The 18,130-nt window shown below is 31.1% G+C and overlaps 1 protein-coding gene across 3 annotated transcripts; it reads left to right on the top strand.

Moving 5' to 3' along the window:
• The first annotated feature begins 749 nt into the window (after positions 1-749).
• On the top strand, positions 750-15,487 carry LOC149889289 (low-density lipoprotein receptor 1-like). 3 transcript variants are annotated; one of them, XM_090085275.1, is made up of 17 exons: positions 750-865; positions 998-1,120; positions 2,059-2,447; positions 2,557-2,780; positions 3,273-3,398; positions 3,843-4,032; positions 4,885-5,115; positions 5,477-5,859; positions 5,946-6,071; positions 7,380-7,467; positions 7,556-7,632; positions 7,861-7,954; positions 8,067-8,152; positions 8,542-8,641; positions 11,830-12,073; positions 12,245-12,363; positions 15,358-15,487. In XM_090085275.1, the coding sequence occupies exons 4-15, from the start codon at positions 2,663-2,665 to the stop codon at positions 11,954-11,956; spliced, it is 1,746 nt and encodes a 581-aa protein (XP_089941401.1). In that variant the 5' UTR covers positions 750-865; positions 998-1,120; positions 2,059-2,447; positions 2,557-2,662; the 3' UTR covers positions 11,957-12,073; positions 12,245-12,363; positions 15,358-15,487. The 3 variants fall into 3 exon arrangements, with proteins under 3 accessions (XP_089941401.1, XP_089941402.1, XP_089941399.1); XM_090085276.1 differs by lacking the exons at positions 750-865; positions 15,358-15,487 and adding an exon at positions 10,686-10,933 and having other exon boundaries at positions 991-1,120; positions 12,245-12,428; XM_090085273.1 differs by lacking the exons at positions 750-865; positions 15,358-15,487 and having other exon boundaries at positions 991-1,120; positions 12,245-12,428.
• The last annotated feature ends 2,643 nt before the right edge of the window (positions 15,488-18,130 follow it).

Here is an 18,130-nt window from a genome sequence, read left to right as displayed (position 1 = left end):
ATCATATAAAAATAGAATAATATAATAATAATAATATAATAATAAAAAGTTATAATAGCGTTGGAGTTAATCATATCATTAGGGTTAATTTAGTTAGGTAGGTATAGGTTTGGTTCAATTTCATAACCTTGGGATTATATCTAGAATTAGGGTTAAATGCATGTTTCAGTTAATGCATGTACTAAAGTAAATATACTTAGCATATAAAACCTTAAAACTTAAAAATGCAAAGTATAATCAATTCTTTAGAAATATTTTTTTTGTAAATATTAAACAACACTATATCACGCCACTTTTCACAAATTCTAAAAAAAATTAATTTTTATGATCCGGCTAAATATATATATATATATATATATATATATATATATATATATATATACAATAACTTTTTGTCATAATTTATTTTTTCAAATTTTAATTTTTCAATATATATATATATATATATATATATATATATATATATATATATATATATATATATATATATATATATATATATATATATATATATATATATATATATATTGAGGGAAAAAGAAATTTTAGATGAAAAGTTTACATTTTTTTATATCAATGAATGCAGATGTGCTGACAATTATTATGGGTTAAGGTGCCAGTATGATGTACGCTCTTTTGGTAAGATATTTTTTCTCAAAAAATCAGTAGTTTGTTAAAGATTTAAGCCATGTTACACTTAAAGAGAGGAAAATTTAAACATACTATTATAATGGCTAAAATTTATTTTTAGATGAATGCACTGAAAACCAAATAAAGTGTGATGGTGAAAAGACTTGTTACACTTTGATAGAGAAATGCAATTTTAAGCGTGATTGTGAAGATAGTGCTGATGAAAGAGATTGTCGTGCGTGTTTTTAAAAACTTGTTCAAAATTTTAAATAAAATTTTAGTTTCTTCTAAGACAAAGCTATAAAATAAAATAATCATAATCTATCATAATGGTTCTAATTTTAAAGTGATAGTTTTTTTTATTTAGCTGCTGATAACTGCACTGAACATAATTTTTTGTGTGGTACAGGTATTTGCATAAATAAAAAATGGGTTTGTGATGGGGAGAATGATTGTTGAGATTTCAGTGATGAATTTCCAAGTGTATGTGGTAAATGTTTTAACTTTGACATTTCAATTTGTTTATAAGTTTAAAGGGCAAAGAATAACTTTAAAAGTATGGCAAGCCATGAGCTTGACTCTCCTGTAGTTCATTTAGTTCACTGGCACTGAAGTTGTTAATCACAGGCTTGTATGAGGAGAAAGGGTTGCCTGCTATATGTGGCATACATAGATGATGAAAAAAAACCAATCTCACTACCTGATTGCTGCCAATGCAGGCTTCACTGAAGTGAAGTGTTTAATAAGCAACTTGGTAATAATGCCAAATGCTATTGCCCTGAACAATTTGACCATATGATGTGTAGGTTTAGGCAATGCTCAACTCCACATGTATATATTTCAGCAAAAGACCATCAAGTGGTTGAGCAATTTGACCCTTTTTTTTCTCAATATAGACATTGATGTTCAGATGTTACGAAAGGCTGCACTCAACAGCTGCCTTTTGTAACTCCTGAACACCAATGTCTATATTGTCACAAGTACACTTCTTTATCTTGGTAATCAAAGTTTAGCTGACCACCACCACCTACTCAAAGCTGTTATGAAGCACATTGACAAAACTGCAGAATGCCAATGCACACAGCTCAAAAGAGTCCACTTGAAGGTCACAAACATGTGAAAATTGTTCTTGAAAAGAAAATAATTTTTATAGCTGGAAGCAGTACTGAATTGCTTTGGTTCGAAGTGTCAAATCTAAGCACTAATGACTTTAATCAGACTTTGTATACAGCTTCTATACAACCAGACTGTGTACACAGCTTCTGTACAAATCATGTAACACAACAATACAGAAGATATTTTATTGTTAATTTTTCTTCTTTTTTTTTTCTAATAACATTTTCCTAAAGCTTTACTCAGAAATTTTCATATAAGTTGCTTTTAATTTAAAAACTATAAAGGTTAATTTTTTTACTTGTTTTTAAATAGCAAATCAGAGTTGTCCTGTTGGCTTTTTTACTTGCAAGAATCAAAGATGCATAAAAAGCTCCATTTCTTTGTGATGGAGAAGATGATTGTTATGATTTAAGTGATGAAACACCACCAGTTTGCCATATACAACCAAGATGTAAAGCAGGAGGTCACCACTGCAAATCAACTGACAGCTGTGTTCCTCAGGAAGTGGTTTGTGATGATATTGAAGATTGTGAAGATCGCTCAGATGAGCGACATTGCAGCTCTACACCTTTATGTCAAGGATTTCAGTGTGAAAAAAATGTTTGTATCAATAAGAAAAAAGTGTGTGATGGATATAATGACTGCTTATTTGGTAATGATGAGTCAAATTGCAGTTTTGCCTGTAAACCTGGTTTTATAAGGTTTGGATTTAGTTCAATTTCAAAGTAATACTTAGTTTAGTATTGAGAAAATGATTGGATTCTTTAGAAAAATGTTTGGTAATAAAATTTGCATCTTTTTCTTTTTTAGATGTCTTGATACATTTCAATGCTTCAATTCATCTGGTTTTTGTGATAAAAAGAAAGATTGTCGCAATGGGTTTGATGAGAGTCCATTTTGCAACCAAGATGAGTGCATGATTGAGAACGGTGGTTGCTCTCAGATTTGCAAAGACATAAATGTTTTTAGGGAGTGCCTATGTTATGAAGGTTACCAGAAGAAAAGTACAAATATTTTGGATCCCCATTGCATAGGTAATTAGTGTTTTTTTTTTTTCTCGCCTAAAAAGGCAATTGGTATAGATATTCTTTGTATTATGAATTATCAAATGTCAATATAGATATTGGTAAAAGAAATTTATTCAAGTTATAGTCAAAATAAATCAATTACTGTAATCATTGTTGTCAACATAATCACTTTTATACCAGTAATTTAATTGAAGTTAGTAATTTTCAATGACAAATCTTGATTAGACTATTTAAGTAATTTATGCAAATAAATAAAATAAAATTCTATGCAAATATTGTTTTGGAATTTTTCTGTAAACTATAATGTTACTCATTTAAGTTCTAAACATTATTACATTTATCATTTTTTGAATTGTATTCAAGTATCATCTGTTGTTTTTTTTTCTTACACACTTTAGGTCTTAGATCTGAAGTGCTGACTCCATTGTCATTCCAAAATTTATTTTCTAAATTCACATTTTTATATTTAGAGTTGTTTGCTTTTTATGCTTTTCTTAGATGTGGACGAGTGTTTGGTACTGGGAATATGCAGTCAGATGTGCCGCAACTTTCCAGGTGGATATCAATGTAGTTGCATGAATGGATATGAGTTACGTGATAAAAGATTTTGTGATGTCCCTGGTGGTAAAAAAATCCTTTTTTAATTTTGTAAACATTAACCTCAATTCTCTTACAGATTCTACAGATTATCTCTTTAGATAACTAAATGTAATATTTTTTTTTTTTGCAAGTTTTGTTGAAAGATTACAGTTTAAAATTGAAAAATAATATTTCATGTATAGATAATACAACTTCTTGAAAAGTGTAACACTGAAAAGTTCAAGCAATTTAGAGTTTACCTAAGATTTCTGGATTCTTATGTTAAATATTTTATATTTAAATATAAAGATATTTGACTATAAATTTATTAAATCTTTCTTGGGCTGGACGAGCAATTTTATGAAATGTATTTCTTGCTCAGAAATCAATTCTACAGTGTGTAGTTTTCACTGGAACAAACATTCTAGTTGCTCTTTTAATTTTGGATGATCTTATGATTAACTTTATGATCTTATGATTAACTTTTAGATGGTTTCTTTTTGCACATACTTGGTAATAACACCATTGGGGAAGTAATCATGGTAAAAGATAAATACAAAAAACTTGATGAAGATTATCATGTCATTTTAAATAATATATCACTTGGTAGTGGAAGCTCTTTTCATGCAAAGCATAATTACATTTATTGGACAGACAAGGAGCAATCTGTCATAAGCAGGTAGTTTTTTGTCATAATTTTTTTTTTCAAACTTTAGTTTTTGAATTTATTTCTAGGTTTTTAATAATCTTTGATAATTTTTAATAATTGATAATAGTTTTTATATACTGAATGCAAAAAGTTTTTTAGTTTTTTAATATTTTTGAAATCAAAAGCATATTGCATTGGTATATTTTTTTTTCATTGGTTTTTTTTTTTGTTGAAATCTATGCAAAAAAATAAAAAAAGGAATATGGGGAGGGTAAGGGGGGTGGGGGAATGTAGTAATTCTTATGTTTTGGTTTAATGACACCTAAATACTTTTCCTACATTTTTGCATATTTATATACATATTATTCCTAAATACTTAAACTATATTTAGCTTATGATTCCAATTTTCTTATCATCTGTTTGTTATCATAATGGTTTTGTTATAATGACAGCAAACCAAGTTAAGAATGATTGTATTTTTAAGACCATTAATAAATATTTGAGACTATAAATGAACTTTAAAACCATTTTATGTCTTAAAACCTTATTCCTTTTTTTTTTCTTTGTGAATGTGCTTTTTCAAAAAATCTTTTTGAATTCATTTTTTATGGCATCATTTTTAAGATTTGATAAAAAATGAAGGTATGAACGAAGAGGATTTGAGATTTTAACACCAGTTTTTTCCATATTTGTAAATGTTTTTTTTTTGGAGTAAGATCTCTTTAAAGTAAAATAATTTAACTTAATATGAGATGGAAAGAAGTCATTTGCAAAACTTCAATGCCATTGATTTACTTTTCATTTTAATTTGCTTCTTTTTATGTTCATAAGCTTTTTTTATTCTCTGCTGTGAGATAATTTCAACAACTTTTTCATGTTTAGATTAAATCTTTTAAATACTAACAAGTCTATTTCAAAAAACCTCATGAAAGAAGATGTCATTCAAAATTTAAACGGAGTTTATGCTATCTCAATTGATTGGGTGGGATTAAAGCTTTACTGGACTCTTCCAAAAGATAATCTTATTGAGGTTTCTGAGCTTGATGGAAGTAACATGCTGCAACTTGTGAATGCTAACAAACCTTATGCTCTCGTTGTAGATCCTTCTCCAAGGTGATTTTCCTTTCCAAATAATTTAAAGTTATTTAAAAAAGACATCTCTGTTGCTCTTTTAAATATTGAAGTTTAATTTGGTTATTATGTTGATATTTTGATTCGACTTTTTGTTTAATATTTCAATTTGATATATGCATATTATATATTATAATTAAGGAAAAGTTGAAAAAGCAAAATGTGAACTTTTGAACCTTGGAACTTTTGAACTATTATCAAAATGAAACTTTTATAACATTGGTTCATTGAGATCCTATGCAAATAACTTATCATTTTTTTGTTCGCCTTATTGCATGTTTTTTAATATTACAATTTATGGTAGCACTATGCTGATTAATTAATTGATGTGCTTGTTTTGTAGCAAAAGGTTCTTGTATTGGCTTGAAATGGGATTTATTTGGGCAGTAAGCATGGATGGAGAAAAATCTACAAAACATATTGTTTACAAATCACATCAAGTTTTACCATACACACTGGTACTAGATTTTCCTACTGAGATGATCTATTGGTTTGATTTGAATTATATATATTGTGTTGGAACAAATGGTCAGGATATTCGAAGGGTGACTCAATGGATTGAATGCCCATTTACTTTGGGATTGTTTCTTGATGATGTCATATGGATAGAAAAAGATTTTGTGGTAAAATGCAATAAATTTAAAGGGAGTCAGGTCACCAGATTAATTGCCTCGCCATCAAGTGACAGCATCATCTCAGTTTACAATGGGGTTCTTCAACCTGAGAGTATAAAACATACTTATTACGTGTTTTTAAGTTTATTATTTAAAACTTTCTTGATCTAGCCAAATAAATTTGTTCTTTCAATTTAGTTTCCAATCCATGTGCAAATATTTATTGCAGCCATCTTTGCTTGCTTTCACATAATCAACTATATAGATGTGCTAGCCCTACTGGTATTGAGTTATTGTCTGATGGTTTCACTTGCAACACTCCTGGTACAGTTCCTATATCATTTTTGAAATAAAAACATAATTAAAATAGAAACATAATTAAAATTTAAACATAATTTATAATAAAATAAAAAGTTATAAAAAGAATAAGTTTTTGTTTTTATTTTATAAAGATAACTATTTTTTTAAAAATAACTTTGATCTGAACAGTGCTACTATGAAATACTTTTATTTCTGTTCATTATCACCATGCTCACAATTATATTTGTAATAAAATATTTGGAAAGAAAAATAAATATGCAAAGCATAACTTAGTAGGATTAATAGTAACTTACTTGTGGCAACTTTTATTCTCTACAAAACTTGTACTTTGAAGGTTTTAAGTCTAAATATTTTTTTTTTTAAACATTTTGAAGAAAAGAGAAAAAGGAAATTTTTCTTTGTGGTAAAACTGTCTAGAACTGTAAAACTCTGTAAAACTTATTTTCCAAAGGTGACGTTTTAGCTGGTGAACATATTTTAAGTTCGAGTTGCAACTTTCTTGTGGCAAATTTTATTCTCTACAAAACCTTTGAAGGTTTTAAAAGTCTAAATAATTTTTTGTTTTAACATTTTTAAGAAAAGAGAATTTTTCTTTGTGGTAAAACCTTAATCTGTAAAACTCTGTATAACTTATTTTCCAAAGTTGACATTTTTGCTGTTGAGCATATTTTGAGTTGTTACTTTAACTTCTGATAAATATTTTTAAAATATTTATCAGAAATTTAAGTAACAACTCAAAATATGTTAAACAACAAGTATTACTAAGTTTGACTATAAAACAAAATACATCTATATAATATTTAATTTTTAATCTCTACAAAAGTTCTATTTTAAAGGATTTACATCTAAATAACTTCTTTTTTAACATTTCTTAAAAAAAGATAATTCTTTTTTGTGGTAATCTGTAAAACTCTATTTGACTTATTTTTCTGAGTTAAACAACAAGTATTACTAAGTTTGACTATAAAACAAAATACATCAATAAAATAAATCACACTTAAAAGTATAGCTATCAAAAAGGCAAGCACAAACACCTTTTATTTCTACTAAATACTAAACTACTTTATTTCTACTTCTGATAAATATTTTCAAAATATTTATCAAAAGCTAAAGAAACAACTCAAAATATGTTCAACAACAGGTTTTACTAAGTTTGATTATAAAATAATAATATAACAAATTGCACTTAAAAGTATATCTATCAAAAAGGCAAGTATAAACACCATTTTTTTCTACTAAATACTCTTTATGTTTAATATCTATTTTTCATCTATTCTTTATGTTTAGTAATTTTTTTTGTTTGTTTACCAGATGCATTCCTATGTAAAGAGGATTTCTGTTTAAATCATGGCGTTTGTATAGATAAGAAAGGAAAGGAAAAAGTCCCACCCTTTTGTCTGTAAGCTTCTCCAATTAGTTTTTTATTTTTGTTCAAAAGATTTTTTATCCCCCAAGAATGTATGATATGGTGTGGTTATTTTATTTAGATGTAAGAATGGATACGCAGGTTATCGTTGTCAAAACCGATTGGATCTTCATCCATTGTATGAGAATGGTTCATTAGGCAAGTTCCAAAGGCTTTTTTTTTTCAAAAAATGCTAAACTTGGAATTTTTCATGAAGAAAACTATTAAAATCAAAGTCAAAAAAATCAGATTGAGTTGATTCATTGAAAAGATCATTTAAGTTTACATAATTTTCTAGCAATTATTTTCTAAGCTTGATTCAGTAACTTTCTGAATTCAATATTATCAAATACTCTATTATTTTGATTGTGTTTTCTTTTTTTGCAGCGCGATATAGATGTGTATCCTGGTATTGTAAAAATGGTGGGTTATGTAAAGAGCATGATGACTTCAACAAGTTACTTTACAAACCAATCTGCAAGTAGGAAAGATTTTGAAAAATGTTTTGCTTTACTAATGCAAATTTACTGTTGTTAGTATTATTATTGTTATAATAGTTTTTTCTAATTATATATTTATGCTTTTAATGTAAGATGTCCAAGGGATTATGATGGTGAAAGATGTACCTCCTATATCGGAGCCTATCTAACTAACAATCCATCAACAAAAGTTCTTCAAGGTAATCTTTTCTCCCCTTTTATTTAAAGAAATCTTTAATCTCATAAAAACTTAATCTCATTAATGTTTTTATAAGATTATTTTCCTATGCTGCTCTACAAAAATGTGTTTGAATTGTAAAAACTTATTAAAAAATTAAAAAAATTTATTAAAAAATAAATTACATTAAGTAATAAAGCCCACAAAATAAATGGCATTGCACCCATCAGAATTTGATTGTCTCCTCTTTTAATCACAAATTGACATTTATTTGTTCTAACAAATTCTTGTTGAAAAAAAAACAAAAACATTTGAAAAAACATTTTTTTTTTTTTTTTTTTTTTTATAGATATAAAAAGAAATGGCATAGGAAGCAAAATATGTGGTTTTGAAAATTTTTTTTATTTCTAGAAAAGTTTAGTTTACCATTGATTATCACTGTTGTTGCAGCAGTTTTGGTTTGTATTATCATTTTCATAGGTGTGCAGATGCGTCGGTATTTCAGCCGAAGGTAAGTTTTTTTTTGTAAAAAAAATCTCAATGCACTATGTTTGAGTTGTTATTTTACACTTTCAACCTCTTTTATTACAGCAGATTATGAACATTTGAATTAAAGAAAAATTTTAGTTTGAATTTTATTGGAATGCGCAGTAATTTCAGCTTTCATTATTGCTTTACTGTAAACTTTTTTAAAATACTTATGCTCAATTAGGTTTCCCAGTTTCAATAGTTGCAGCTGCAACTAGCGACAGCTTTCTCAATCTGTTGCATATCATGGTATAATTTCTCTATTTCTGTTATAATGCAATCATTTGATGTAGAATGGAATTTCGTAGTACAATTAGCAGTGTATAATTAGAGGCTATACATTGCAATATTTAAAATTTTGGTCAATTTTGTTAAGCTATGCATGTGCCCAAAAACCAAGACCTTATGCTAGATTTTTTTAAATGAGTTCATGTCGGCCCAATGTTTCAAATAACATAACTACTAGGAAATGCCGATTCCAGCTCATTGGTACCGTATTATATTGAGGGGTTCGATGTTACCCAAGATGGCTCCGAGAATATTCTTATCAGGTTTAATTTTTTAGGAGATGCCAGAATCGACAATGAAGTAGTAAAAATTGTGGTTCATTCCATGCCAAAGACTTTATCATAATCCATAAATTTAAAACAAGGTCTTTTTTTGTAGAGTCCAATAGCCAAGGTGTGTATTCCATCTTCCAAGATGAATCTTTTGTCGTCGTTAGCGCTGAGTGCTACTTTGTTGATTTCTTCAGTGTAGATATTGTGAAGATGAGAGCGGATGACGTTCATGGTTGCAAGCTTTTCTTTGTTATTTATTAAGCAGTCTTTATAGTCTCGGTGAGTGATGCGATTTTCAACCTCACTTTTCTGAACCCCTTTGCAATTTTTGTGTTCTTCTTTTTTATTAAATACCTCATAGGAGTAGAGTTTAGGTCGAAGTCCAACAAACTCTTTAATTTGCTTGCCAGCAGCCTCATCCTTGAACATTCCGATAACTTTTTTATTTAAGCCCACTTTGAATCCAGCGTTTTGAATGGCAGAATGATCTTTAGGAAAGTCGCTCGTGTCGAAATTTTCAAGTACTTCACCGGCAATGTCTTGATAAAAATCTTCCGTTTCGATATCGTAAAATAGCGAGTCAGTATCAGTCATGAGTAATTTCACGCGATCTCCGTATTTAAGCTTCATGTAGTCGTAATGATGCTCAAACATGAGAGTTTTGCTGATGTCAAGGATGCTCATTCCCAAGAAAACAGGCTTGTCGTATAAGACATTTGTTCTTTTCATGTGAACCGCGATTAAATTTTCATCAAAAATGGTATTTCGTTCATATCGAGGGCTTTTGGATAATTTTAAGACATCTTTTCTCGTGGTAATGAGTTTAACATCAATGCGTTTTAGAATATTCTCCATTGTTTTTCCAAAGACGGAGTTGTTCATGAGTTTGAAAAATTCCTTATCAGATTCGCAGGTGGCTTTTGCTCTTAATTGGGTGTTGAGATCAATGTATTGTTTCATGAAGGGTTCTTCTTCAAAGTTTATACCCCGATGAATTTTGGTGATGACAAGTCCCATCCGTTCATACAGTTTTAGGTTTTCATGATGAACGACATATTTCTTCTTGTTGTTTAAATTGGGAACTAGCTTTTCCACTTTTCCAATAATCATTTTTTCAGGAGCCAAAGGATAGTCATTATGTGCATCGTGAAGCTCTTCAGGATAATCTAAATCAACTTCGAGAATGCAAGGCATGGATTTCCAATTGGAAAGTTCATCCTCAGCCATCCATCTGAATCCTCTAACGGGAAGAGGTTTGCTCATGGCCCATCCATAAAGATTATTGGCGTCTATATACTGAATGAATTTCGAAGGTTTTGAAGGATCGTAGGAATCGCCCATGTATTTGTTATTAGCAGTTCCATATCGATTAGATATCATACTTATTCCACCGCGTATTCCTTTTTGAACCATGTTGAGCATATCAATATCGGTTAACAATTCCAATTTAATTTTAGTTTTCTTTAGCATAGCATCCCAAGCCAATCCAGGAGAGGTGTAATACCAAGCAGGATCAAGACCGTAATGAGTATAACATGTGTTTCTGAAATCATCAAAGACATCTGCAAATATCAACACGTCGGAAATATTATATAAATCGTGGTAGTCTTTAAACGTTTTGCATCCAAATTCGTTCCAAACGTTTTGAGCATGTGCATAGTCTTCAACTTTTGCTGGTTCATCTTTCAGTTTGGAATGGAATGCTTCGATAGGAGGTAATTGCGTTTCGGAAAACTTTTCAATGGAGTCTACCCAATCATAAGGGTAAATGCCTTTTTTCCTTAACAGACTGAACTGTTTTTCTTTGTAATATTCGGCTACGTTTTTACACTGATCGTTGGTTAGATTTTTAGACAGTTTGTCTAAACCGAAGATTAAGAATCTGATGCTGTCAATAAACCTTAGCTCTTTCCATACTTCCTTAAGTTTACCCTTCTTATTAGTAAATTCTCTCACTTTGATTTGTTTAGAGAAGCTAATATATTTTTCTTCATTGTTGGGTATACAATTGAGTTTCCCACCTAATTTTTTAATAAACAAATGAGCGTCATAACCAGACAAATTGTGAAAAACGATCGGAATGAATTTTGGAATTTTATAATCCAAGTTGCATTTGTTATGAGCAGCTCCACGATACTTTCCAGTCAAATGACAATGGTCTGGAAAGTATCGTGGTCTGTCCAAGTTTAGCATTTTTTGAAGACTTTATCACCATTAAGATTTTTATTGCAAATGTGACATAGGGTTGCATCCTCAAAATTCTTTTTATCCTTAACAGTCATCACTTTCTTTTTTATTAAATCAATCTTGTCGAAAATCTTTATAAGATCAGTTTCAAGACTGGTTATAAATTTTTGAGCTACATCGTCATCATCGCTTTCTGCTGTGTATGAAACAGGTTTTCCTTTGTAAAGGTTGTCATCAAAGCATTTGATATAATAGCAGAAGGAGCTTGGAACGTGCTTTTGGTACTGCTTGGTATACGACAGTTTAGAATTCGGTGTGCAAGTGTTGATAGGCTTGACGAAACTTTCAAAGTCTGCGTATACAACATATGGAACTTTCATACCCTTTTGATAGTTTTTAAATTCAACAGTTGCCCCTTCTTTAGGAAGATCGATTCTCATTGGCGCGTTATCATAGCAGTCTTCTCGATGAATTTGGAGCTTTTCTTCTTGGCCATAATCTTGAAGGCATCTTCGGCAAAAATATCTTTTGTGTTGATGTTTCGATGCTGAGGAACCAGCAAACCGGCTGAAATTTTTAATGAGACAATAATGTTCTGTGTCTTCGTTTGTAATATACAACAAATCAACACAGTGCTTTCGATCTACAAAGTCAGATATTCGCAAAGGGTAAGGTTTTTTATTTTCATACCCAAAGACGTTAATGCTTATAGTTGGATTATCCACTTCAAACTTGTTAATTTTATGATAATCCACAGGAAATTTTACACCTTCCCAATTCAATTTTTCTGATTTTAGAATCAAGTCTTCATCAATTCTTTCGTTGTTTTTATTTTTCAGATTCAACGCTCGAGTGACCGACCATTTAAAGCATTGGTTGTCCTCGTTTTTCATGTTGATGATGGCATTTTTGTCTTTCAGCTCTATAGACAGCTCAATATAGGAAAAACCGCTGAGAGGTACGTAATCAATAAAGTTGATATCCATTTTTAAAATCTTTGACAGGGTAGAATTAGATCCCAACTTATTGTTATTGGTGCTGCGCTCCAAGACTTTTTCCTCCATTTCACCCATGAGCGTTCTTACATCTGTAGCTGCTAGTATAATTTCCGAGTTGGATGAAAAATTTGCTTCCCGAGTCACTTCTTCACCAGTCGTGATGCTTACAGATTTCATTTCACATGTTAAAATAATTCTTACTCTGGTGTTTCTTTCTCCTTCCATGGTTTGAATGGCAGACTCTCTCACCAAATTAAAAAAGGATGCAAGGTCTTGATATCGAGAAGAAGGCTTATAAGAAAATTGTTTCACAGAACGCTCCGCTGAATGTTCAGTCAACTTGAATTTTATTTTATAAGGCTTTGACACGTGTTGTTTATATACTGTTCTTAATACAAGTGATTTGATAGACTTTATCTTTTCATTGATTTGTTCCACTGATTCGCTTACATTCTCCTTGACTATTTCAGGAACGTAGGGTTCTATCCATTCTTTAATATCATTAAACTTAGTTGTAACATATGACGTCACACTTTTTGCAACTGATGTCAGGCTTGAAAAAAATGAAGGTCTCTGTGGAATGACTGGTTTTGGTATAATGACAGGTGTTGAATCTGAAACAGGTGTGTCAAGGATGTGTCTTTGCAAATGAATTGGTTTCGGAGCAATAGGAGGTTTTACCACAGCAGGTCTTGGTGGAATGATTGATGGTTTCGGAGCAGGCAACGGTCTTGCCTCAGTCGTTCGTCTACGAGGAGCAGCAGGAGCGGCGACACGAGGAGCAGGCTGCAAAGCCATTATAAGATCCTCCTTTCTCATTTTATAATACCCTTTTATTTTGTGCTCTTTAGCAATTTCTTTTAATTCTTTCACAGTTTTACTTTCCATTTTTATTACGGAAAGATTTTTCTTTATGTCACTTTCAATTTTCCGCTCTTTAGCAGCAGTTTTTGCTTTTTGCTTTTTAGCATCAGTTTTATCACCCATTTTATTAGGGGAAATAAAATTTTTTTCGATGCATTCAAGTTTTCGCTCTTTGGCAATTAATTCTGGTTTTGAAGAATAGATACTCATTTTTATTATACTAAGATTTTCTTTAAGTCAATTCAATTTTTTGAAATCTTGGCACACTTTCAACATATTTTCTTCTTCGAAAAGTTTTTACCGTTTTTTTAATTCCCAGCGAAAAGAATTAAAAAATTATTTAGAAAGACATGAATACATATTTTTAATATCTCTAATATTTTCAGTGATTTTACGACAATTATTACGTCCGCTAGCATTTAGTCTCCAATTTGTTCCGATCAGGAATTTATTACGCAGATAAATGTCTTCTTTTATAATTCTGATCACTTCTTCAAAAGGTGCTACTTCAACCATTTCTTTGAAAATGATTCGATGTTCCTTTGGAAGTTTTCTTACGTTTTTTAGAAATTTAAGCAAACTTTTTGATTTAGCCGTATCAGAAGTTGACTCAAAGCTATCATCAAGGGCACTTAAAAGATCATCCTTTCGCATGCTTTCCATCTTTTTTTATTTATGCCAAGAATTTTATTTAAGTCAATTTTTTAACATGTTAAAAGTTAAAAAATCAATTTTGCTGCTTTTTACGTTTTTCAAGCTTTTCAGAATTTAAAAATTCAATCTTGATTCCATCATCCACCTTTCCATCTCGACGCTCTAAATATCTCCATCCACGTCCAGTCCCTGCCATCGCTTTGTAAAGAGACTTGTATTCAGTCACCTCACCCGTTTCAATGTTGGTTATTCTCACAGTGATGGGCTTTTTCTTAACAAAACGAAGCCATTCCTATTTTGGATCAGCAGGTTTTTTTTCTTTTGGAGGAGGCTTTACTTTTTTTGCTTTTGCTCTTTCTAAAATCGCATCTTTACTGATCAAATTATTTTCAACCGCAAGCATCATCAACGTTATTAAATCATCTGCTGTTTTACTAACACCGTTTTCATTCAACAAATTTTTCAAATATGATGTTGTATATCTCATTTTTATTATAACAAGATTTTTTTTAAGTCAATTCAAAAATCATGATTCTTTAGAATGTTTACTAATGACTGGTCTTGTGTTTTTTATTGCTTTCACAAGCTCATCCATTTTCATTTCCGAGTAACCCTTTATCGCATGGCTTTTACCTAATTCACGCAATTCTTTTACCGTTTTGCTATCCATTTTTATTCAGATTAAAAACTAATAAACAGCAGTCATGTTGGTTCCGTCTGAAACAAATTTAAGCAATTTATCAGAAAAAACCACTGCAAAAATAACGGTATTTGCAATAGTTGAAGTTCGAAATTTAAGGTTTACCACTAATTCAGCTGTTTCCGACGTCATTCTTTCTTTTTGCTTGCTGATATCCACAAAGAACAACGGATATAATTTTATATATTCAAGCAAGGTTAACCCTGATTGACAAACAAGATCATTTGTGCCGTAATATTTTTCATCAAAAGAGAACGCATCTGAATAAGCCATAACCACTCTCTTTTCTCCAAAATTCAAGTCGTAATTGTAATTTGGATACTTTATTCCATTAACAGTCACGTAAAAATTACTAACATCACAATGGTCGAATAGTGACGGATTAACTGTTTGACTGGAATTTCTGTTTGTCTGAAGTCCGAACAAGATAAATCTTGGAATGCTTTTGTCAGTGACTCTTCCAAGCGACCAGGTAAATTCTGTTTGACCGGCTGGAATAAGCTGTCTTTCACATTAGTTTGATTTATAAGCCACTTGAATGGGAATTTTTTGAGCTATTAAATTCATGAAATCAGTCTTCCTTGAAATATCTAATTCAACGCGAGGCATATAAAGTCTGAATTTTTTAAGGATGATCATTCCTGCACTAACGCTCTCCGCTCTATAAATCGCATCATCACATTCTTTCTTTGTAAAGGTGATGGTATGTTTAAACCCATAAACAACTTTGTCATAGGTTTCGCAAAATCCAAAAATGTGCTTCAACGGAATTTTAAACGAAAAAGCTCCAACGGATGTAGTGTCTGCAAACAAGTGGTCTCGTCTAACATTGAATCCTGAATTTCCAACAAGATTTGACGTACCCATATACCACATCTGTTTTAATCCATCAGCAAACTGAAATCCATAAGGATATTTCATCAATCCAAGTATGGTGGTGGCTGGACCTGGATACATCACTCTTTCCACTTGCTCTCCCGGCAAGTCATAAGTCACATCATTAAACAAATACAGCAAAGCGTTGTTCACCAGTGCAATGTTGTCTTTAGCATCGTAAAAGGTTCCATCGCTCTTTTTCAACACTCCTTCAATAAGAATGTAAGCCTCTGATGGTACTGTTTGAATCGATTGATAGTCAATCTCAAAAGTAATCGTGCCTGAAGAATTTAAATCGAGATTGGTTGGAAGATACTCAAAAAAATCAACTTTTTCAATACCAATATCATACTCTGGGTTCTCAGTAACTCTTAATCGCTCAGTACTTATCATTTTTTATATAATAAAAAAATTATTTAATTCATTTAAATGTCTCTCATTGCAAGACATTGCAAGTTTATAACAAGTCATCGCAACAGAATGCTATCTTCATACTATTTTCATGCCCTGCCCCATTTTCACCAGGTCTTGAATTCGAATCGCGTTCTTTTTAGACATTTTCTTACTTTGAATAGATGAACCAGTCTTTAATTTCTCAATGGTCTTTTTACCTTTATCAATAGCCACGTCTTTAGCAGCGGAGATGGCTGAAAGGGCTAACTCTGTACCAGCAGATTTTGCAGCTGTAATTGCTTCTTGTCCAATTTTGCTTGTTGCAACATTTTTAAGCAAATTCACTGTTGCTTTTGTTACACTTGACGCAGCTTCTCTTTTTATGAAATTTTTAATCATGTCTACAATACCACCTCCCCCAACAACGTTCTTTTTCACATATCTTCTTTTGTTCACAATGAGCATTTTTTTAAATAAAACATTTTTTTAAATAATTTTATCAATAGTCCTCATTAACGATTTATGTTCCTCTTTATTAATCTCCCCTTGTCTCAACAACTCATCGCAAATAGCAACAGCCTCGTTTCTCGATCCTGTATTTCCAGCATGCCAAGCAGCGATACTCAATTCAAGCTTTTCAACCAACGCATTAGGATCGTTGGGAAGAATGATCACTCCACGACCTTTTTTACCTTTTTCAATACGCATCATTTTTTCCCAAATAGGAGCAATAAGTTGCTGATACTTTGGTCTTCTTGATGATTTCGGTTTATGCGGTTGCGAATCAGATCTTATAGCATCACTATCCATTAAAATTTTTTCATAATTTTGCAAATCTTCATCGGTATAGCTCTTTGGTATTGTTAATTCAGTCATCAGCTCCCAAAGACCTTTTGTTCCTTCATACCTTTCATCACCAACAATGATATCATTTACATCCACTTTCACCTCCATTTTTCCAATGTACATTTTATCTCCAACTTTGTTCACTTCGAAAGGCCATTTCTTTTTTTGATCGACTAACAGGCTTTTGATCATCTTTTCATTGCTCTCGATGATCGGCTTCAACAGCTTGCTCACATCAGCTTGAAAATTCGTATCTGAAATGTTGTCGTTGATACTGTTCTGATAAATCCTCTTTCTTCTGTCATTAATTTCTTTCACAATTTCATCCCTTTTATTCATGTCTTGTATTTTAAAGAAAAACATCTTTTTAAAATACGTAGAAAAAAACATAAATTGGTTTTTACGACTACGTTGATCCTTTCTTAAAAAGGTTATTGAACGTTTGAATCGCATCTTCTCTTCCTTTTTGAATCAAGTTTTCTTTAGTAACTTCATCTATTCCCTTTTTAGCTTTGACTCGTATTTCCTCCATCAAGGATTTAAACTTTTGAAGCTCGTCTAAAATCAATTGAAACTCTAAATCGCTTATTTTCCCGTCCATCAACGCTTTGGAAATGTGCTCGCTGATCGTATTCAATTTCGACTCTGCCAACTTTTTGATCTTTTCATGCTTCTCCGCTTTTAATGCTAGTTTTTTGTTGACTTGTCCTCCTACAATGGATAAAAAACCCATGCCAATAGCCACACCTTCACACGCAATCGCTGCAGGACTGGCAATAATGGTTGATAAAAGACCAATTCCAGTCGCACCCAAAACTATACATAAGGCTTGCATCGTATTATCCACATTAGAAATGATTCTGAAAGCGCGATGGTACTTTTTGCTCAGATGAACTCGCTTTGCTTTTTCACTCTGTATCTCTTTTTGTATCTCGCCTATTTTTTGAAGACGGTAAACATGACCTCCTTCATCTGCAGGAGCTGTTGGAAGAACTGGATAAAGTTTATCATTCAATATTTCCATTTTTATTAAGAAAAAAACTATTTTAAATCAATGTAGTTAATCTTACAAAGTTTTTCTCCTTTTTTAACAATCACGTCCTGTTTGCTGTTACTATTCACGTCCATAATAACATCATCTACAGACTCTGAAATAATAACTTCGTTTTTTCTATAATTCAATTGATCAGTAATTTTATTCATTAATGTTATCACTGCAACACCTTTCTCCAAATTCAGCCCAATGGATAAAGCTATCATTGTTTGTGAGAGAGCAGCAAATTTAATGTCTTTCTGGGCAAAAATCTCATATTGTTCGTTAACGTTGAAATAAGATGGATGATCTAACGTTTTCGTAGACACAATAATGTTGTTTGGTCTTCTTTCCTCCAACT

Source organism: Hydra viridissima, unplaced genomic scaffold, assembly GCF_058129835.1.
Source record: "Hydra viridissima isolate aposymbiotic clone 2 unplaced genomic scaffold, HvirCarnegie_v1 scaffold_4, whole genome shotgun sequence".
Classification (NCBI taxonomy): Eukaryota; Metazoa; Cnidaria; class Hydrozoa; order Anthoathecata; family Hydridae; genus Hydra; species Hydra viridissima.
Note: the sequence above shows the minus strand (reverse complement) of the source record. Positions and strands in the feature narration are given on the sequence as shown.

Bases quoted from the DNA above. Each gene is read 5' to 3' on its own strand.
- LOC149889289 (XM_090085275.1), top strand. From the start codon at position 2,663: ATGATTGAGAACGGTGGTTGCTCTCAGATTTGCAAAGACATAAATGTT. The intron at 2,781-3,272 runs GTAATTAGTGTT...TGCTTTTCTTAG, and splicing joins TTTGGATCCCCATTGCATAG to ATGTGGACGAGTGTTTGGTA. The intron at 7,955-8,066 runs GTAGGAAAGATT...TTTTAATGTAAG, and splicing joins CTTTACAAACCAATCTGCAA to ATGTCCAAGGGATTATGATG.